Source organism: Balaenoptera ricei, chromosome 10, assembly GCF_028023285.1.
Source record: "Balaenoptera ricei isolate mBalRic1 chromosome 10, mBalRic1.hap2, whole genome shotgun sequence".
NCBI lineage: Eukaryota > Metazoa > Chordata > Mammalia > Artiodactyla > Balaenopteridae > Balaenoptera > Balaenoptera ricei.
Window position 1 is genome coordinate 100,053,105 of NC_082648.1, and position 22,158 is coordinate 100,075,262.

A 22,158-nucleotide genomic window follows, 5' to 3' on the forward strand; every position below is an offset into this window, starting at 1 on the left:
TCAGCGGGCTGAAACCAAGGTGTCTGCAGGGCCATTGCACTTCAGAGGCTTTGAGGAGAACCTGTTTTGTTGCCCTTTCCAGCTTCTAGAGCTGCATTCCTTGGCTTATGGCCTCTACGTCCAGCTTCAAAGCCTGCAAGGTAGCATCTTCAAATCTCTTTCTCTCCTTCCATCATCACATTGCCTTCCGCCTTCTGTCTGTAATCTCCCTCTGCATCCCTCTTATAAAGACACTTGTGATTGTAATAATCCAGGATAATCTCCCCATTTTAAAATCCTTAATCACAAGTACAAAGTCTTTGCCATATAAGGTAATATTCACAGGTTCCAGGAATTAGGAGGTGGACATCTTGTTGCGGGGGGGGGCATTATTCAGCCTATCACAGAAGGCAACCAAGCGAAGCGGTTCAGATCACTAACTCTGAAGCCATTTCTGGGGCCTGAGCACCCTGAGCCTTCCTTACCAAGCCAGCCACTCTCAGGGTGGTTGTGACCTAGCCTGGACACTAGGACCCACAGGGCTTCGTCAGTGTTCCCACCCCACACTCCCCACTGGGCTCAGTCCTGCTGGCTGCTTGGAAGGTCCCAGGCCCCGCATGGTCAGGGCTGTCTGGCCTGGCCTACAAGCCCCTGAGGCAGGACATTGCTGAGTGGGCTGAGACATCCCCCTGGCAGTGACAGAGGCTTCTGGGATCAATTAGCAGGACCACCCTAACAGGGCTCATGGCCCCTGACGTGCGCTCCACGGGCACGCATCAGCATCATCGACTGATCGGAGCCCCTGACAGCCTCCACGGCCCGGAGGTGAAGCGAGGGGCCGCTGCTGGCCTGTCTGATGTGCCTGGGCTTGGCTTCCAACAGTCCAACACAGAGCTTGCCCCTTCCCATCAGGCGATAGGGGGCTGCCTTTTCACCACCTGCACTTTCATTGCCTTGCCTATCCTGGTGATGTGGGTGCAGCTACATGTCTTTCTCAATTTTCACATACGTAAAATGGGTCACCTACTAATTAGAGATCGCTTCCTGGAAATCTGGGGAAAAAATCATTCTCCCTTTTCCAGCAAGAACCAGCACTAAATCACCAGCAAAGGAATAGTTGAATTTATTCTTTAAGCAAATGGCTCTTGGGTCCCTGCTATGAGTCAGGCAGAAAGAGAGACGAGTAAGGTATCTGCCATGCTCAGGGAGCTCAGACCCTCCTGGGGATGTGTGTGAACCGATTCAATGCAAGGAGGTCAGAGCAGTCAGAGACATGAAGAAACTGCTTGGTGGGGGGAGGGAGTTTTAGGGAAGGCTTCGTGGAGGAGGTGGCATTTGAGCAGGAATTCCTGCTCAGGTTCAGAGGTGGGGAGTTTGGCACCAGGGGGAACAGCAGCCATGATTGGAGCATGGACAGGACTTGGGGTGACTTTGGGCCAGTGGGAGCTGGTCAGAAAGGAGGCTGATGGACTCCATGAGGACAGAACTGTCTGTCTCTTATCCCAGCCCCAGCACAGGGCCTGGCACATAGTCGGAGCTGAACAAATGTTGAAAGAATGAAGGGATTGTAAGAGCCCTGTATACAGGGCTGAGGGGTCAAGCCTCCAACCTGTGGACAGTGGACGCCACTATGAGGTTTTGTACAGGTTGTAAGGTAGGGGTCCTGCTTCATCCTTTCGCGTGTGGATGTCCGTTTCTCCCAGCGCTATTAGTTGAAAAGACTGTTTTTCCCCATTGAATTATCTTGGCCTGTTTATTGAAACGAATTGACCATAAATGTAAAACTACTGCAGGGTTTTGAGAGGGGAGTAACATGGTCAGATCTGTGCTATAGGAAGATCAATTTGGTGGCAGAAACTGGGAAGGGCTGGAAAGAGGAGGGGTTGGAGACTCGATGGGTGGGCTCGAGGGAGGAAGGAAGGGGGAACTAGGGAGAAAAGCAGTCCCCAGATCAGCCGGGGCCCATGGTGGGGAGCCAGGTACAGGGCTGTGCCAGAATGTGACCACCCGGGGCCTGTGGCACTCACTGGGGAAGCAGGATGGGGCGGGTAAGGGGGTGACAGAGAAAAAGCCTGTGCTCCTCAGCCTCTCAACGGCCACAGAGTGGTAAAATTAAACCCTCTCTAGATACAGCCAATGCGAGTAGGTTTTCAGGTAACGAGAGGATTGTAAATGCAAAACAATGCCAATTACAGCAGCATTACCCCAGATTATAAAGCTTCCAAGAAGCAGCTCACACCTCCAGGCGTGCTGTGCCTGGAAATTTCCAGGGGAGGCTTGGGATCCAAACATCCATGTTGCCTGAGGCCAGGCCCCACAGTGGGTGTGGGCAGCTGGGCAGGCCTGGCCCTGTCACTCCTACTGACCTGCCTTCATTTCCCCAAGGAAATAGACCACTAAGGGGCAGGAGGACACCCCCGGATCCCCACAATTCTGAGCAATGTTCTTAAGGAAATTTGTCCCTTCATGGGCCCCCCAGCTTGGGGGGCACAGAGTCCCTCCTCCATGGCTCTTTCTGCCTCCCCCCGCTGCCCTTTGCCTGCACACAGTTGGAACCAGCCCAGCGCTGCCCCTTCTGTGCTACATGACCTGTAGCCAGTCAGCTTTCCTGAATCGCAGTCTCTGCTTTGGTAAAATGGGGAGACAAGTCCCCCCACTTCGCAGTGTGTTTTCAGGAGTAAATGAGATCTTGCAGATAAAGAGTCTGAACAACAGAAACCGGTACAACCTCCATGCACGACGATTTGGCAGTGTCCGTTAAAATAGTAAATGTCCACGCCCTGGGCCCCAGCGATTTCTTCTCGTCATTTCCTGCAGAGAAAGTTTTGCAGACACGTCCAAGGGTGTTCCCTGCAGCACCTTCTGTGAGGTTAGAAAATCATAAACAACTGAAAAGGGCATTAACAGGGGCCTGATTGAATTAGGATCCATCAGTCCTGTGGAATCCTTTCCTGTAATTAAAGAGTCTGGCAGTTCCTGTGTGCTGTCACCGGCAGATCCCCACCACGTGGGACTGCATGAACAAAGCAAGAGCAAATAACACCTACAGATGATTCCATTTAAGCTTTTCAGAACCCCACACAAACACTATATATTTTATGTTTGCATATAGGTATGTGGATGCAATAAAAACAGCCCGGAAGAAAATATGCCCGAATGACCCAGGGTTGCCTCTGGGGAGGGGATTGGCATGGAGGCTGGGAGGTGGCAGGAACATCAAAGAGAATTTCGCTTTGCTGTAGTGTCTACGTGTTTTACTGCAGTACATGCCTGTGTCCCCTGCGGAGAGACACACATACAAAACACACGCCAACACCAAGTGCAGAGAATAGTAACGGTTAGCCTGACCCACGCGCCATCAAGGCTCAGAGACCACAATTCTGACTGCAGGTCAAGGAAGGCACCTAGGAAGGAAGGTGTCTCAGTGCCTCCTGCCACTGTCCGCAGCTCTTAGAGTCTGGATTCAGGTCTGGGGAAGCCCCTCAGGTGGGCAAATGACATCCCCTGGCGTGCGGGAGGGATGCACTCTGTTAGCCTGGCTGAGCCGAGGCCACAGCCCGCCTCTCCTGGCTGAGCGTTCTGCCAAGAAAACTATTGAACTACATAAAAATCCATCCTGGAAATCCCAGAGGCATCCTTAGAACGGAGCATAGCCTTGCAATTAGAATGGGGAAAAAAAAGGCAGATTTGCCTGTAACTTGATTTCAGGTGAGTGAGGCCCGGTGGCCAAAATGCAACGGCTGCGCCTGGCCGTGGCCCCCATGCCAAGGTCCTTCCATGTGCTGTGCAGGGGACCCCAGCCCCACCGAGGTTTCCAGTGTAACCAGCACGTGTTCCCATGGAAACTCTGCTTTGCAGAATCCTTTGGAAATTGTTTCCGAGGAGGGGGAACCGCTTCCCACACCCACTTTGCATTGCTGGGTTTGGTTTCTAGGGATGATTTTCTCCAAGTGCTGAGAGGAGCAGGAGCAGAGGGGAGGGCTGGAGGCTGAAACCTGCCCGAAGGGGCAGAATGGGCCATTTCTGAGCCACTACCCTGGAGAGGCGAGTGGAGGCTGAGGGTGTCAGCAGTGGTTGAGATGGTTCAGATGCCCAGAGGCCTTGAAGAGGGTGGCAGGGGTGTGACCTAGAGATGGTAGGAAATCCCAGGTCAGAGCTAGGGCGGGTCAGGCAGAAAGAAGCATCGGCCGAGACCGTGACATACATGTCCGCCCCCCTGTGGTGAGGCTGGGGCGGGGTCCGGACAGGAGGAAGCAGGGCCCGAGGCCTGGCCGTCAGGGGCTGCCAGGGGCTTCTGCTACAAGCTCTAGGCCCAGGGGTCTACCCTCAGGATGGCTGCCATCCACCCTCCTGGTCTAAGGCTCCCCTTCACCTGGGTCTCACCTGTTGCTCCTCAGCCCCCTCCCCTCCCTTCCCTGCTGGCTAAGCCCCTCTCCCTCTCCGGCCCTCTCAAGGCCCCTCCTGGGCCCAGACCACTACACACACACACACACACACACACACACGCCTCTCTGCTTGCCTCGCCCCCACCCCCAGGTGCTCCCTGCAGGGGGCCAAAGAGGGGGGGTCCCCACCTCCAGGGAAGCCTGCCCCTCACTTAGCAGATTCCCTCTGCACTGCCCAGTGGCAGCCTGTTTTTCCTGAAGGATGAGTGGAGAAGGAAACGCACACCCGCTGAGCCTCTGCAGAGCAGGGACTTCCCCATCTGTCCTCTCTGAGCAACACTCAGCGTCTTGATTGTCACTGAAGCCAAGGCTCAGGTGGACATGGCTGCTGGGAGGTGGAGCTGGGATTCGAGAGAGGCCAGCGGCCACCCAGCCCCGGATGACCCCCAAGGGTGGTTCCTCTCTCCTCTCCTCCGCCCACTCGGGGTCCACGCAGACCTGCCCTCCAGGAGCTCAGTTCGAGGCCCCCTCTGCCCCCTCCTCCCCCCTCGTGGCCACCTGCACCCCCTGCAGTCATCGGCCACCCTTCACCCCTGCACCAGCCCCTCTCCGCAGGCTCCCGGTCCCGGGCGCTGGGGAATGAGGGGTGCTTAGTCTTCTTGGCTCCATGCTTGGTGTCCCAGAACATTCTCCCCTGAGGGTCCCCCCTTCCACCTTGACCCTCCTCCCTGCCTCTCTCCTTGCTCATTGAAGACCTCAGCGCCTGCCCAGCCTTGCCCTGAACTGAGCTTGGTCACCACACTTGACAACGTCTGTGTCCACGAGAGGGGCGATGAGTCGGACCCTGAAGGCCTCACAGGCCGCAGGGAAGAGTTGGGATTCTGTTCCAAGTGAGGTGGGAACGGTGGGAGGTTTTGCACACGGGGAGGGCCATGGTCCTATGTAGGTCTCATCAGGATCCTTTGGCTGCTTCGTGGAGAGGGGACTGCAGGGGGCTGGGCCAGGGCCGGGGGCGCAGTCTGTCCAGGCTCCCCGCACTATCCCAGGGGCCAACCGGAAAAGGCTGATTCCCAGCCTGAGGGTCTGGGGCCAGGGGCTGAGGACGCTCCGGGGCCCAGCGAGGCGGCCTCCTCCTGGTCTTGCTGCCTTTGGTCTTCCCTGGAGAGGCTCCGCTGCTCGCTGAGCGGCCTGCCTCCCCCACTCGGACCCCAGACCCGGCCTCTGCCTCAGGCTGACCGAGTCAGGAGCCTGGAAGGCAGCTCTGCTGCAGGCAGCTTCGCCTCCCTAAACAGGCTGGGAGTTCCTTAAACTGCCTTCTGGCGAGCGGGGGCCCCTCCCCGCAGCCCCGTGATCCTGCTCAGAGCCCTCCTTGCTGTGCGCTCCAAGGCCAGGCTCAGAACCAAGCTGAGAGGCTGTGAACCGTCCCGTGGGCCCGAGGGGGCCCCACACAGCCCTAGCGGAGGGGCCTGGGGCTTCTTCCTGACGTCAGCCCAGGCCCACCCTGCCGCCCCCCAGCCCATATCCCTGCAGGGGCGCGGGGTGGGGAGGGGGCCAACCTGCAGGGCTGAAGGTGCTACCCACAAGCCACCCGGGGGTCCGGTCGGGGCCTGCGCCTCGGGCCACCACTCTCCCGGGCACATTGGGGTTTGTGTGCGAGGGCATCTGAGGGACCTCTGGGGGCAGCACTGGGTGTGTGGAGGGAGGACTGGCCTGCCCATTGCACAAATGACCAAATAGTGGAAAGCAAGGGAGGGATGGGGGAGAGCAGGGGAGGGAGGGCTCAGAGCCTGAGAGCCTGGGTGAGCCCCACGCTTAGCCCTGGTCTGCCTGTGAGGTAGGTTACCGTGTGGGGCTGCCGTGAGGTGAAATGAGGGGTAACATGAACACTCGAGCAGCAGAAATGGCTCAGGGTCAGACACTGAGGGGCCGTGGGGCCTGAGCTTCTGCAGCACAAAGGGCCCCTCCGCCCACACCCCATACCCCCCACACCAGCCCCCTGATCTACTTAGTGTGGTCGCCTTGTACCTTTGGCCTAGTTGGGCAGGGGGCGGGGAGGCGGGGGCCATTTGCCTAGTTGCTCCTTTATTCATCTATGCTGGGACCCCTGTGCACACAGTACTGACAAGGGTCCCTGGCTGAAACCTCCTGGTGGTTCAGGCTGGTGCAAGAGAGCCCGTGTGTCTAGAGAGGGTAAGAAGGGCTCTGGGTGGTGTTCAGGAGAGCCCCTGGGGAGGGAGGGAGGGCCCGCCTGGCAGAGGGAACAGCTTGGGCAAAGGTCCGGAGATGTGGCACACCCGGTGGGTGTGGCCGGGCTGCAGAACAGGGGGCGGGGCCAGCCAAGGCAAGAGGGCACCCTCTTAAATGTGGGTATGAGGTGATGGGGCACCCCGGGGGCCTCGCTCCTGGTACCCATCAAGTCCTTTGGAGGGAGAGGCTGCCCCAGGGCCTCTGATCCAGGGCAAGACCCATGGGCAGGCAGAGCTTGTCCTAGAGATTTTCATAGACCAGGTTAAATTCACTGTCACCCTCAAATCTATGTTGTTTCTCCTGGAAAAAAAAAAAAAGAAATAAAAAACAGTAGGGAGGGAAAAGAACAAACTTGCACAACTTTAGTTTTAGGCAGAGGCAGACAAACAGATGGCTTCCCAAGTAGCTTTGACAGGGAGACCTGTCCTTGTCCCCAAGCCCACCTCACCAGCCTCTTCTCCCATCATTCCAGCCCATGCCTGCTCTCCGCCCTCCAACCCCACAGACCTCTTCTTTCCTGCCTTGGGCCTCCCCAGGTGCTCTTCCCTCTGCCTGGGGTGCTCCCTCCATCCTACCTGTTCCCTGGCTACCTCCTCCTCACTCTACACCCCCGAGAGCCCCCTTCCCAGCTCTGGGCTAGTCCTTCCCCAGAGTCCACCCTTCACAGGGGGCTACAAATGTCTCTGCGTGTTTGTAAGATCAGTGACCCTGTTCCTGCAGACCCGAGGATCCTGGAGGGCCGGAACATTTCTAGTCATCCTGCCAGGACTTCAGGGCCTGGCACATGGTGGGCACTGCCTGGGACCGCCCAGACATCCTTGGGGAAGCCCTGCCTCCAGTCAGAGCCTAGTTCAGGGATGAGTATAGAAAGGGCTTTGAGAATAGGAGATTCAACAAACAGAGTCAGCCTGGGCCAGCGGGGCCAAGCACTTGCTCCCCTCACTTCCTGATGGCTTTTCCAAGGTGCCTACCCCCAGCCCTTGAGCTCCTGAATCCAACCTTGCACTTGATGGTGTCCAAAGCTCTGGTGTAGATGCTACTTAACGTGGAACTCATTTGAATTCAGGGGCAGTTGATTTTTCAGTAAAGTGTCACTCATCCACTTTACAGATGAGCAGACTGAGGTTTAAGAGAGAATCATGATCGGGCTTCCCTGGTGGCTCAGTGGTTAAGAACCCGCCGGCCAGTGCAAGGGACACGGGTGTGAGCCCTGCTCCGGGAAGATCCCACATGCCGCGGACTAACTAAGCCCGTGAGCCACAACTACTGAGCCCGCGTGCCACACTACTGAAGCCCGCGCTCCTGGAGCCCGTGCTCCGCAACAAGAGAAGCCACCGTAGTGAGAAGCCTGCGCACCGCAACGAAGAGTAGCCCCCGCTCGCCCCAACTAGAGAAAGCCCGTGTGCAGCAACGAAGACCCATCACATGCATGCATAAATAAATAAATAAATGTATTTTAAAAAAAAGAGAGAGAGAGAATCATGATCAAGTGATATGCCTTAGTTCCCATCGTGATAATAACGAAGCCCTGTCCAGACCCTCCCAGGCTGGCATCAGTGTAGACTCCAGCTCCCAGCTTTAGCCACCTTCAGCCTGGGGACAGCTAGAAGCCAAACACCCCTGCTTTACTGGCCAGTGTAGACACTATACCGTGCTCAGTGGTAGTTACGATTGCTCATCTTGCACGGCGCCTACGGGGTCCCAGTACAGCATTTGATCCTCATGGCAAATCTAGGAGGTGAGTGCTGTTAGGCTCCTCAGTGTACAGACGAGGAGAAGCAGGCACAGAGGTTAGCCCCTTGGCCAGGGCTGCACAGCTGGTAAGGGGTGGAGCAGGGGTTCAAATTTACCAGACCTCCTAACCACTAGGCCAGCTGCCTCGGAGAGAGGACTCTGATTCAGCAGCAGGCGGCTCACTCCTCTGGTCCTATTGACCCCATTTCCCAGATGAGGAGCAGGACAAATGGAGTAAGAGGAGGCTTGCTGCCCAGCCGCTGTGTACCTGGGAGAGCAGGTCCTGGGGGGAGGGCTGGCTGCTGGCCTCACTCTGGATGCAGTCGTAGACCTCGGTCTCTCGGCGCTGCAGGTCCTGCAGGAGACGTGGGAGGGTCAGAGAAGGGTGAACAGAGGGGCAGGGCCCCGGCCTCAGCGGCCTGCTATACCTCCCCGCTGCCTGCGGGAGCCCAGGGGCCGGGCAGACCTGTGAGGGGACACCCACCGCCCCCCGCCTCGCCACTCGCAGTCACACGGCTGCACCTGTGCACCTGCCGTTCCCTCTCGGAGGCATCTTACCCCTTCCCCACTGGTACAGTGCCACTCCTCTCTGTGCCCCTTGCCACCCCCTCACATCACCTCAAGGCTCTAGTAGAGCCTGTGCTCAGCCCGGTGGGCTCTCCAGGCCCCCACCTACCTGGCAAGAGGAAGGGCCCAGGCCCCCTCCCACCGTCCCTGCCTGTCCTTAGTTCCTTTGGTGCAGCCAGCAGCCCCCGGATGTGACTCCCATGGCCAAGGCTCCGATAGGATGCTCTCCTGGCATCACCACCTCACTCCCCTGGGCCAAAGCCCTGTCCCTGTGAGGGTCCCACCCACACATCCACCCCTCTAGGTCTCCCTTCACCCCTCACCCCAGCCTGTGCTCACAGATGACCTAGGTACCCACTGGAGTCACACTCCTTTCCCACAGCTGTGCTTGGTTTGTTGCTGGGTCACTGTAGCTGTGGTTGGCACACTTGGAGAACAGCACCAAATGAGCTATGATGAGGGGGCTTCTCGCTCAGCTAGATGTGTGTCTTAGGGCCACACTCACTCTTGGCCCAGCTCTGAACAGCCTGACCAGAGGCCTCAGGATGGTAGAAAGAGACAGAGCTTTGAAATCAGACAAGCCTAGGTTCAACTCTCAGCTCTGACACCTGCCAGCTATGGGCAACCCCGGAACCTCCCTGTGCCTCAGCTTCCTCATCTGTAAAATGGGAATAATTGTATCTCTCTTTCAGGCTCAATGGATGATTAAATGAGATATTGTACATAAAGGGCCCAACAGAGGGTCTGGCAAATCACAGGTGCTTAATAACTGTTGAATGATCATCAAGGGAGGCTTGATGCCTCCCTCCCCTCTCTGCGGTCACAGCCTGGACCCTCCCTCAGACCCTGATGGGCACCGGAGTCCCAGGCAAGGGGCAGATGCTGCTCCTTGGGGGATGTCAGAACAGAGCTACCAACAGCCTAAGCAAGAGGCAGGAACCTTTCCTTCCCACGTGTACATGTCATATGGATGCCGGCTGGTTGCCAAGGAGGTGGTTTCCCTGGCAACAGGCAAGCAGGGGTTGCCGAGGCAGGCTGGAGAGACAGGTGGTGCTCTGAGGCAAGAGAAGGGAGGGGAGGTGGGGTGAGGGGAAGGAGGCTCCGAGAGGCAGCAGGGCGTGAAAACCTGTGTAATAAGCCATTTGGCACTTGGGAGACCCTCACTTCAAGGGCATCACACACAGGGATGGCAAGTCTGCCCTAGGGACCTCTGCGTCAGAAAGAGGGAGGGTCGGGACTTCCGTGGTGGCTCAGTGGTTAAGAATCCGCCTGCCAGTGCAGGGGACATGGGTTCGAGCCCTGGTCCGGGAAGATCCCACATGCCGCGGAGCAACTAAGCCTGTGCGCCACAACTACTGAGCCCGCGTGCCACAACTACTGAAGCCCGCGTGCCTAGAGCCTGTGCTCCACAACAAGAGAAGCCACCGCGATGAGAAGCCTGTGCACCACAACCAAGAGTAGCCCCCACTCGCCGCAACTAGAGAAAAAGCCCGCATGCAGCAATGAAGACCCAATGCAGCCAAAAATAAAGAAAAATTAAAAAAAAAAAAAAAAGAAAGGGGGAGGGTCTTGGCAGGGGGGCTTCCAACCTGCCTCCGGGTAGGGACGGGGGCAAGGCTGTCCCAGGGAGGAGCCCAAATTCCGGTGAAAGGCATTTTCCAAGGCCTGCCCTGGCCTGTTGGGCTTTCATGCCTGCCCAGAGCACTAACCACTGCCGGCAGGCCTGGCACATGGGATGGGAATCTGCTCCTCAGCGGCCCTGGGCCTCCACCGCCTGTGTACCCAGACCTGGATCCACAGATCTGACAGCCCCCCAAGCTGGGTGTTTCTGGTCACAGAGTGAAGGGAGAAAAAGGGCCTCCTGCCTGACATGTCAGCAGGAGAGCAGATCTCGGGTCCCACAGATGGTTCCCTTCTCCCTCGTGTCCAGTCCACGTGGGCTGCCCACCACGCATTAGCCCAGAGAGGCCCAGAGATGTCTCAGGTCACACAGCCCCTCCCGCCCTCCGCGCCATGTGCTCCCACTGGCCTGGGCACACAGCTAAGTGATTTCCCAGCCAGAGAAGAGCATCCTGACCTGGGACCCCACAGGCCTGTGCCCCACATTGCGGGTGGTCATGCTGTGGGTGGGAGCAGCTGCAGGGCTGAGGGCAGGGGAGGCTGCAGAAGTTGCTGCCAATTAGCAGCTGCTGAGTGAAGCCTCTGACAAGTCCTGACCTGCTGGGCTGCATTTGCATGCAGGGAGCGGCCTGCATCACTAGGCTGTGAAACGCAGGACAGCCTTGTCAACAGGATACCTTCTTGGCCTTCCTTGATGGTGATGGGGACGGCCTCCCTCAGGGTATGCCTGCGGGGAGAAGGCCAGGCCTCTGAACGGGCTGGGCTGGGCTGGGCTGTACTGGGATACCGGTCTGGGATCCAGGCCCTCTGAGCCCTTTGCCTCCTGCTGCCCAGTATGGGCAGTGATGCTGAGCCGAGTGGTCACCAGCCCTGGCAGAGGTGTGAAGTCCGTGCCAAGGCCTTTGTCCAGGTGGGCTGAGGCCAGAGCTGAAATCAGCTGCCCTGAGCCAGGACCTAATCTGAGGGTCCTGGACATTGGTCCCCCTGTAATACCCACCCCTGTCACCAAGGAAACACAAGAGCTGTGCTCTCATGGACACCTGCATGTTGAGATTTGCATGATGCCCTCTGCGGGGCAGACGGGTGAGATCTGGGGGCCTTGTTGAGCAAGAGTGGTACTCAGGAGAGACAGAGCACATCTGCTCTAGGTCAAGGTCCTGGCGTGTCTGAAGTAAACAGCCCACGGCAGTGACAGGAGTCTGGTGAGGCAGGGCTGGGTTTGGCCTCCAATGAAGGCCTCTCGTGCCAGGCTGAGGAGCTGGCAATGGGGAGCCACTGGAGGTTTCTGAGTGGGAAGCGACAGCATCAGTGGTATGTCGGAAAGGCCCCTCCTGCTGCCGTGAGGAGCGGGAGGGCTGGGGGCTGAGAGCAAGAATGAGGCACTGGGCCAGGCAGAGGATGGAACACAGCTGGGGGGGGGGTAGTGTCCAGATGCTTCCGGGGAGCGTGAAACCACAGTGCTGATGTCCTACATTCGCCATGGAGCACCTACTCTGTGCCCAGCACCGAGCCCCAGGGAACCCCAGCCAGCTGGGAGCTAAGAACAGGCCTCCACTCAGCTGATCGCTGAGCACCTACTATGTGCCAGGTACTGGGCTGGTGCGGCAGAGGGCACCAGGCAGACCACAATCAGAAAGAAGTCAGTGGCCGTAAGGGCCACGCAGAGACCCAGAGAAGGAAGATGGGGATGTTGGCTCATGGAGAGGGTGGGGAGGTCAGAAAGGCCTCCCTGCAAAGGTGCCCTCTGAGCAGAGAGCTGGGGAGTGAGGGAGCAGCCCCTGGACGGCTCCAGAAAGGACACTCTGGAGGGGAGGGCACAGCCAACACCAAGGCCCCGCTGCAGGGTGGGCATGGGGGGCAAGCCTGGTGCATCTGGAGAACAGCAAGGAGGCCAGCGTGCCTGGAGCGAGTGAGTGAGGGGAGAGACACTGGGAGGGCGTGAGGGCAGCGCTCTCAGAGACCACTGTCAGGGCTCCGGTGTTGACTCTGAGTGAGACAGAATCTATCTCACTAGACGGCCGAGGCGGTCATGAGAACGTGATCTGCAGACCTCCAGCTCCAGGGATCAGCTTCGACCCGGGGTCCCAGCTGCTGGGCTCTGAAACTCATCATTACATGTGCACAGAGGCCACCCCTCCGTGGGCTACCGCCAGCCAATGGCTGAGCTCGGCAGGGATGCCGTCACAGCCTCCCGCCCTGGGAGACCTGGGGCTCCTCTGACTGGGCTCCCCGTGGCCTGCTGAAGCTTCCCTAGATGGTGCGGTGGTCGGTGCATCCTCTCTGCCTTCCTTCGCCCTTTCCTTTACCCAGGATGAGATCTGCAAGAGTCTGACGGCTCTCCCAGTCTTCTGCATTTTCTCTCACAGGTGATTTCCCTAATAAAACGATCACACATTTACCCCTGTGTTGGTGTCTGCTTCTCGGGGGACCTAGACTCACCAGGGGCTCTGAGCAGAGCGGGATGTGATCTACGTTTGGATGGGATCGCTCCGCTCCTGCTGGGTGGAGCACAGACTGTGGGGCAAGGATAATAATGGGCCAGCCGATTAGAAACCAATTGCAGGACTCCAGGCACGAAATGGTGGTGGCTCCCACCAGCGTCAGCCCTGGAGGGGTGAAAAGGGTCAGATTCCGGATATGTTCGAAATAAGATGTGCTGATGGATCCGATATGAGCAGTGATGGAAGGAGAGGAGGAAAGGGCAATTTCAAAATGTTTAGCCTGAGCATCAGGAAGGATGGAGCAACCATTCACTGCATGAGGAGGACCGTGGGAAGAGGCACTTTGATGGGTAAAGAACTGGAGATTGGTCTGAGAGAGAAGCCGATGAGGGGTCCAAATGCAGTTGCTTCTGGTGTTCAGAGGAGGTGCCAGGGCTGGACGTATAAATTTGGGAGTTGTCAGAGTGTAGAGGGTCTCAAAACCTTGAGGCTGCTTCACTCCCAAGGAGGGGAGTGAAGATCAAAGAGAAAGGGCCCCAGGCCTGGGCTCTAATGTTTAGAGGTCAGGATTTCTCTGGTTCCTAAGAAGGAACCAGGGATGGAGGCTGAGGAGGCATGGTAGTGAGTCAGAGGGGCAATAGGAGAGAGTGGAATGTTCCGGAAGCAAGTAAAGAAAGTGTGTCTAGGAGGAGGGAGAGCTCGATGATGTCAGATGCTGCTCATCAAGAAAGATGAGGACTGGGAACTGACCACTGGGTTTGACAATGTGGAGGTCAACGGTGACCTTGAGAAGGAAGGCTTTGGTGGGCAGAAAGAAGAGGTGTGCAGAAAGCCTGACTGAGTGGGTCGGAAAGGAGAGAGAGAAACTGAAGACAGGGAATTTTGACAGATCTGTTATAAGGAGTCGTCGAGAAAGGACAGGGTCACTGGAGGTGGCTATGAGCTCAAGATAAGGAATTTAAAATGGAAGAAATCATAGCATGTTTGCAAACTGTAAATGTAATACTGTATCATTAGCCCTATATTAAAGGTTATGAAACCTAGACTCAGAAAGTTTAAGTAGAACCCGTGAGGAAAAGAACTAGGCTTTCGGACTTCCCTGGTGGCGCAGTGGTTAAGAATCTGCCTGCCAATGCAGGGGACACGGGTTCGAGCCCTGGTCCGGGAAGATCCTACATGCCGCGGAGCAACTAAGCCCATGCGCCACAACTACTGAGCCTGCGCTCTAGAGCCCGCGAGCCACAACTACTGAGCCCACGAGCCACAACTACTGAAGCCCACGTGCCTAAAGCCTGTGCTCCGCAACAAGAGAAGCCACTGCAATGAGAAGCCCGCGCACCGCAACGAAGAGTAGCCCCCGCTCGCCGCAACTAGAGAAAGCCCGCGCGCAGCAACAAAGACCCAACAGAGCCAAAAATTAAATAAATAAATAAATAATTTATTAAAAAAAAAAAAAAGAACTAGGCTTTGAACCCCAGTCTGTCTGGCTTACTCCAAATCCATGCTCCTTAATAGGTCAACTTTTCACACACAAAAAAACTGGAGTAGTACAGCTTTTTTTCCTGTCACAATATATCATGAGCATTTTTCCACATGAATAAAAAGCAAAAATTGACATAATCAGAAGGAGAAATATACAATCTACAAGCAAATGGGCAGATTTTAACTCAATTCACTCAACATCTGATAGACAAAAAAATCAATAAGGATATGGCATAGTTTAGCAACACAGTCAATAAACTTGACCTCACTGACACATATAGAACACTCACTCAGCCATGCACAATGCACATGAAATACAAGCCAACAATAAAGCAAGTCTCAAAAGACTTCAAAGGATTAAAATCCTACCGAATGTATTCTCTGATCACAGTGGAATTCGTGAAAAACAAAAAACAGAATGATAACTAAAAAATAAACGTTTGAAAATTAAGCAAAATACTTTTCAATAACTCATGGGGCAAGTGAGAAATTTAAACTGAAAGACAACAAAACTATGACATATCAAAACTTGTGGGATACAACTAAAGCCATACGTAAAGAGAAGTTCATAGCGTTAAGTGCATAAATTAGGAAAAAAGAAAGATTGAAAATCAGTGATCTAAGTATCCATCCAAAGAAAGTAGAGGAGAAGTATACAAAAATCCTTCCCTGGATGTTGTCCACCGTCACCACTCTTGTTCACCATCACTGTCTGAGGCAGTGCGATAAAACAAGAAAAAAAGAAATAAAAGGTATGAAGATTAAAAAAGAAGAAATGAAACTTCCATTATTCATAGATGACATGACTGGGTTCATAGAAAATCCAAAGGAATTTACAGAGAAACTATTAGAATTAATTAGTGAATTCAGCAAGATTACTCTCTATATAAAGTCAATATACAAAAATCAATCATATTTCTACATACCAGCAATAGACAATTAAAAAATAAAATTAGGGACTCCCCTGGTGGTCCAGTGGGTAAGACTCCGCACTCCTAATGTAGGGGGTTCAGATTCGATCCCTAGTCGGGGAACTAGATCTCACATGCATGCCGCAACTAATAAGCCCTCATGCCGCGACTAAGGAGTCCTCATGCCGCGACTAAGGAATCCACATGCCGCAGCTAAGAAGCCTGCATGCTGCAACTAAGACCCAGCACAGCCAAAAATAAATGAATAAATTTTTAAAAAAAGAAAATTAAATTAAAATGGGGACAACACCTGTACCCTGAAGCCCTATTATGAGTATTAATGAGATAACAAGTGTAAAGTCCTACCACGGTACCTGGCACGTAGTAGGTACTCAACAAATGACTTCGTGACATCATCATTGCTCTTGTTAACGTCATTCTTATCTGCCCAGGTCCAACCCCAGCAGCTAGGGACTGGTCTCAAGGGCTAGCAGAGTCTGCGGCCTCCCTTCACATCTCCTTTCCAGCCCTAAAACCTTTTGAAGCCACCCTGCAACCTGGCAGGGCCTTTGGACCTCTTCCTCACACTCTAGAGAAGTCAGCCTGAGCCTCCGAGAAGTCTAAACACAGGCAAGAAAGATGTTCCATGCAAAAGTGAGTCTCTTCCATTAAAAGTAATCTTGGAGAAGGATATTTATTCATGTGAAAAGATGTTCATGAGCTATTGTAACATGAACAAAAATAGCTGTACTACTCCAATTTTTTAAAAAAAGTATGTGTGAGTGTGTGTATGGGTCTCTTTGTATGTATTTACAGAAAAGACAGGAAGGTATAGAGGTCAATGTTACTAGTATTTATACTGGAAGAAGATAGGCTCAGGATGATGGCTATTTTCTTCTTTTTGATATATATAGAAAGATCTCGTGTGTGTGTGTGTGTACGGAGAGAGAGAGAGAAATGTTTTTATTTAACAGCTGACACCAGAATTCCTCCTAGGGAAAATACCACGATGAGTTGCTGGGAGAGAAGAGAGAATATGGGGAAGTGTGGGGCCACGTGGGAAGCAGTGGCTGCTGGAAATTCCCTGGGGTGGAGGGGCTGAAGGTCCCATGAGAGCTGGCCGTGTTATGTTCTATTTGGGGTTATCGGTGCTGCCCTGTAGGAACACTGCCTTTGCCTCGTCCCCATCTGCCTCATCCTTAGTAAACCGGGCCATATTCTGAGCACCCTCTGTGCGGGGTTTTGTGGACATCGAGGAAGGACCTGAGTTTCATGTATGAGTCTGGGTGGTGGGGACAGGAACAGCTACAGCACATACAGGCAGGGTCCCAGAGCATGCCCTTGGAGGACCTGCAGGACCCAGACATGGCTGTGCACCTCCCAGGTGCGGAGTCAAGACCGCTACCTGGCGGCTGGAGGCCCCGTGGAGTTGAGACCCCAGCTGACACTGGGTGGCATTTATTCTTCACTTTCTCCACAATGAGCACATGTTACTTGTTCAACTAAAATAGACGTAACTGAAAAAAGAATGTCTGTCACCATCCCAGCCACCGGGCAGAGTGACCACGTGCTGACCAGATGGGCAAGCCGGGCTGGGGGAATGAACAGCATCCCAGCCGTGTCTCTGCTTGACTGTAAGGACATAAAACAGTGTGTGCGTGTGTGTGTGTGTGTGTGTGTGGTGGGGAAGGCGAGTGTGAAGAATTGAAAACCATTGTTGTGTTAAGGGCATGGGACACTGCCTGACTTTTTCCTCTTTTTGTGATTCTTGTTGTTGCTCCGATGTTGTTTGTGCAATAAAAACAGGAAGGAATTGGTGAGCGGGTCAACGTCATTTGGTCAGATGAAGGACCTTTCTTCATTCCTCACCAACTGTGCCCTCACTGCCCCTCATTCCAGAAGTGGAGGGGCACGCCAAGGAGGGGACCCCAGTGGCACCTCACACCTACACTCCTTCCAGGGGCCAGGGCCACACACTGGTAACCTCGGTTCACCTTCACAGAAATCCCTCCAGGCAGGAATTCTTGTCCCCAGTTTACAGGTGAGGAAGTGGAGGCTCACAGAGAGGTCACACAGCTGGTGCACCGACCGAGCCAGGGAACCAGACCCCGAGCCAGGCCTGAGAGGGCGGAGGACTCACTGTGTAGACGGATTCGGATGGAGGCTGCTCCCTGGGGCTGGCAGCGCTGGGGCCCGGGCACTTCTGGGCAGTGTGTTTCCGTGGAGCCTGCATCTGTCTCTGTGGGGAAAGGAGTCAGGGCTGGGGACCAGAGGCTCTCCTTCTCCCCACCCCCGACCAGAACCCACCAGAGGAAAGGATGGCAGATTGTCATGAGGCCACTCAGAAGTGCATCACTCAGCACCTTCCATCCAACTTCTCCAGGGAAACGGGGCAAATACCTGCAAGACCTACATCAAACCACTCATCTGCCCAGGGACACCGGAAACGATAAAGATCCCGGTGAGGCAATTGCCCACCACCCAGTGCCTGGCTCTGGGGAGGGAGGCGCTGCAGGGCACAGTGCCAGCAGTGTGACAGGGTCCCCGGCTGCAGATGATTACTGTGGGTGTTGCTGAGTGAGCCAGCGCAGGCCAGACCAGGTGTCCAGTCCCTCTCTGCCCCTCACTGGCTCTGCGGCCTCACTCAAGCACTTACTCTCTCTGGACCTCAGTTTCTTCAGCCATCACCCTCCTTTGTGAGATTGCTGCACAGATTCAGGGAGGTGATGAGGAAGTCAAGCACTCTTGACACTCGTGTGCCACTTATGTGGCCCTTGGCCAACCACACACACTCTGGTTAGCCAGGCGGTGTGAAGAAGGGGACACCATCCCTGCCCTCCCGGAGCTTAAGACCCGGTGGGGAGACGGACAATGAACCGGCAGTTTTACCACGCGTGGTTCATGCGCTGACCGACAGGGACAGAGCCTCCGGCGCACGGGAGGGAACAGACGCCTCGCCTGGCAGGAAGGGATGTTCAAGGTTGAGAAGTTCGTTTGGAAGAGAGGGAGGAGAGGCAGAGGCAGCAGGTCTGGAAGAATTTAAAGACGGTCAGCGTGGCCGGAGAGGCGAACCTGCCCTGGTTGGGTCAGGATGGCCATGCTGGGCTTCGAGAAGAGGGTGGACGGTGGAAAACATCTGAGGGCTTTAACCAGGAGACGCCAGGATCAGAAAGTGGTTTCAGAAAGCTCACGCTGGGTGCTGCGTGAAGCGCTAATGGTCGTGGAGGCCGGGGCAGTGGGCCTTCGAGAGGGTGAGCGCTCAGCTCCTTCCAAGGCAGAGGGAGGCTGTCTGGACGCCCCCCTCATCTCAGGCACACCACGCGGCCAGCAGTGAAGCAACACAGCCTCATCTCGGGGCAGGACTTAATTAAAAACCCTAGCCGCCTGCCAATCCCCGGACCATTTACTTGGGATTAGCTCTCGAGAGCTACTTAACACTCAGGCAGAAGCCAGCGCCACCCCAGTCACAGCATAATAATGGCTCAGGCCTACCTGGAGCCTCAATGGGGGCCAGGTGGGGCTCTAAAGGCATTACTTGCCTTATCTCCTGCGCTGCTCAACAAACCTGCAAGACCAGTCTTCATATCATCCCTGTTCCACCCATGAGGCTGTGAAGGCTCAGAGAGGGCTGACAACTTGCCCAAGGTCACAGAGCCAGAAGTGGCAGGGGCAGGATTGGAACCCAGGTCTGTGTGATTCACCAAGACGCTGATCTGACAGTACCTGGAGTTTTCACTCCCCTGTTTTGTTTGAAAGTGTAGGTCTCACAGACAGATCGGTGCAGGCATCCGGGCAGCACTTTACAGTTTACAAAGAACTCTGGGACTTACTGTCATTTAATTCTCGTAGTAGCCTAAGGAGGTGGGCATGGACTTCCCACTTGCCAGAGGGGGAAACAGGTTTGTCCAGCTAGTCATTGACTGCCCTTGGATCAAACCCAGATGCCTTGTTCTCAAATCTAGTGCCCCTCCCCTGAACCACCTACTTCACTGCCAAGGCTGGTGGTGTGGGCTCATGGGCAGGGGCTCTCCTGGACCCCATGGTGAGCAAGACCCAGGCCTGGCCTCGTGGCATTCCTATTGAGGCTGGTGGGGCCACCAGGGAGGTAAGTGCCACTGTGGGTTCGTGAGAAGGAGTCCACGTCTGCCAGGGCCTGGGGCAGACTTCTCAGGGCTTGCTTGTGCCCTGAACATAGGACAGGAGTGTGAGGAAGTGTCCCAGGCCATGGAAACAGTGCAATGTTATTACTGGGGTAGTGACGCTCCTTGGAGCCAGCCTTGCCCCATCTGGGTGCCCTGTCCCAGACCATCAACATTTACCCTTCCAATTGTGATTTTCAAATGAATAAACCAATCGGCAGCTCAGGAAACCTGTAGAGCCTCTGTTTCCCTCTCTGTGAAATGGGAGCGATACCATCACCTTGCCCACCTCACAGCCTGGCCACCTCTGACTCATCTTTCAGGTCTCAGCTCTCATTTACTCCATCATTCCCTCCATAAGCACTATGTGTCAGGGTCCCACAGACACTGGGGACACCAAGTCCCTTCTTTCTGGGGCTTATGCTCTGGTAGGGGAGACGGTAATGACACAGAAGCAAGGATGCGGGGAGCAAAGCAAGAAGAACCAAGCGAGAAGCAGGGAGACCCACATTCCGGGCGAGGGGTGATGGAAGCCGGGGCTGGGGGTTGGGGCAGGAGAGAAGGGGCTGGATCCTGGACAGACTGTGGGCAGGACTTGCTGAGGGATCAGCCGTCGGGGGAGGGAGGGGGCAAACACAGCACCAAGCCTTCTGGCCTGAGCATCTGGGGGCCTGGTGTCATGTGCTGAGCTGGGGCCGACTTGGGGAGACTAAGGAGTGCTGTTCCTGACCAGGTGGGTGCAGACGCCCGTGGGTGCCCGCACGGAGTGGACGTGATCTGGCGCTCGGGGGTGGGGGTGGGGGTGGGGGGCTCTGGGCAGCCACATTGGGTGGGACTGTAATCCCGGGAGCGGGGCAGTCACGGAGGAGCGTAGACAGACGAGGAGAGCTCTGAGGAAGGGGCCTGGGAGGTGCCAATGTTCAGAGGCCACGAAAATGTGGGTGACCCAGCACAGGGCCACCGGGGGATCCTAGGACCAAGGAGGGAGTGTGCCATGGAGGAGGGAGACCTGCTGCGTCTGATGCCCTGCGGGGATGAGGACAGATCCGCATCGGAGGCTGCCTGCTCCGGGGAGCCGACCTTGACCCCAGGCTGAGCGTGAGCCCTCGAACCTGCTCTCAGGACAGGAATCATCTGCCTCTTCTGAGTCAGTAGCTCCCGGCTTTGATTCGTTTATCAGATGTGCTCCTGGCGTCCTCCATGCCTCTTCCTCCTCGGCCCTGTCCTCTCGGCCCCCGTGGCTGGCTGCCGGGCCTGTCTCTGGCCGGGGCTCCCACTGCATGCTTTGTTCCTGCGCTCAGCTCATGGTTCAAACGCTGGCCATCCAGTTCTGGGGCAGCATCTACAGGGGCCACGTCCGAATTTGGATCCAGCTCCGGGGAGCTCTGGGAACTTCTTTGGCAACACAAACCCAGCAGCAGCTTCTGGCCTCCTGAGTTCTCTCTCCTTTAAGACCAGGTTCTCACAGCAAGTGCAGGGAGGGACAGCAGGAAGTGTCCATGCACTGTGCTCCCCCAGGGGTCAGGCCCCAGCTGGTGACTCGCAAATGTGGTCTCTTCCACCCTTTTCGGGTAAGGGTGGGGATCCATCCTTACCCCCATTTCTGGAGGAGAAAACAGACTCGGAGAGGGTCGAAACTTGACAAGAGGACAGGGGCTGCATCTGTCTTGCTTTCCACTGCGTCTGGCACTTACCCCAGTGCCTGGCACACACTAGACACTCAACAGCTATTCCTGGAAGGAGAGGAGGGAAGGCGAGAGGGAGAGGGACGAAGGAGGCAGGGTCTCCGAGGCCGTGTGGCAGGAGGAGGGGCTGGGATCTGAAGTCAAGCTGAGGCTTCGAGGTTCAGCCTCTCCTGTCCTCCCTTCAAGACTTTACTGAGCACCTACTCTGCACCACTGTCTCCCTGGCCTCTCAGGACACTGAGATCAGTCATTAAAATCCTCTTTTTGCAGAGCAGGGGCTGAAGTGAGGGCTCAGGGTCAAGGTCTTGCTCTGACCCTGCTCTGCCCTCACCGGCTGTGCTTCACACTTCACGGGAGGCATTTGTGTGGTCACACAGTAAGCCAAGTGGGGGGGTTCCACAGAAGGAGTGTGAGTCCCTCAGCACCCCTGCCTGAAGCCCAGGTACTGTGTCCACACCCAGGTTGCAGCCTGGGAGCTGCTCAGTGAGGGCAAACAACAGCTGTCCTGCCTGTACCCATCCTTGGAAGAACAGCAGGGTGGGGAGGAAATATATTAAGGGCCAGTCACCGCCTCTCTGAGCCTCACTTTTCAGAGCTGTAAAGTGGGAAGAAAACTCTCTCACCGAGTGACGCTGGGACGCGAACCAGAGCACGCCTGAGAGGGTGCCTGGCACCCAGCGGCCCTGAGGAAATGCTTCTTCCTTCCTTCTGGGCTGCTGGGGATCCAGAAAATCTGAGATAAGGTTTCCTAATCTGGAGAGCTAGAAATGGTAAGCATGCGGGCTCACGGCTTCCATCAGACACTCAGAGGGACCCATGACCCAGAAAAGGCTCAAGAGCCCTGATTTCTTGCAACAAGATCAAAAAGGACCTGGTGGGCTTCCCTGTTGGCGCAGTGGTTGAGAATCTGCCTGCCAATGCAGGGGACACGGGTTCGAGCCCTGGTCTGGGAAGATCCCACACGCCAC

The 22,158-nt window shown here is 55.7% G+C and overlaps 1 protein-coding gene across 2 annotated transcripts in view; it reads right to left on the bottom strand.

The window, feature by feature from the left end:
- Nucleotides 1–6,434: 6,434 nt before the first annotated feature.
- The window catches only part of NFAM1 (NFAT activating protein with ITAM motif 1), a 34,080-nt gene continuing 18,356 nt past the window's right edge, over nucleotides 6,435–22,158 (bottom strand). For both annotated transcript variants that reach the window (XM_059934887.1, XM_059934888.1), the window contains exons 4-6: nucleotides 17,507–17,605; nucleotides 8,614–8,700; nucleotides 6,435–6,911 (exon numbers count right to left, since the gene is read on the bottom strand). In XM_059934887.1, the coding sequence (XP_059790870.1) occupies nucleotides 6,852–6,911; nucleotides 8,614–8,700; nucleotides 17,507–17,605 (246 nt within the window). In that variant the 3' untranslated portion in view covers nucleotides 6,435–6,851. The remainder of the gene's footprint in view (nucleotides 6,912–8,613; nucleotides 8,701–17,506; nucleotides 17,606–22,158) is intronic.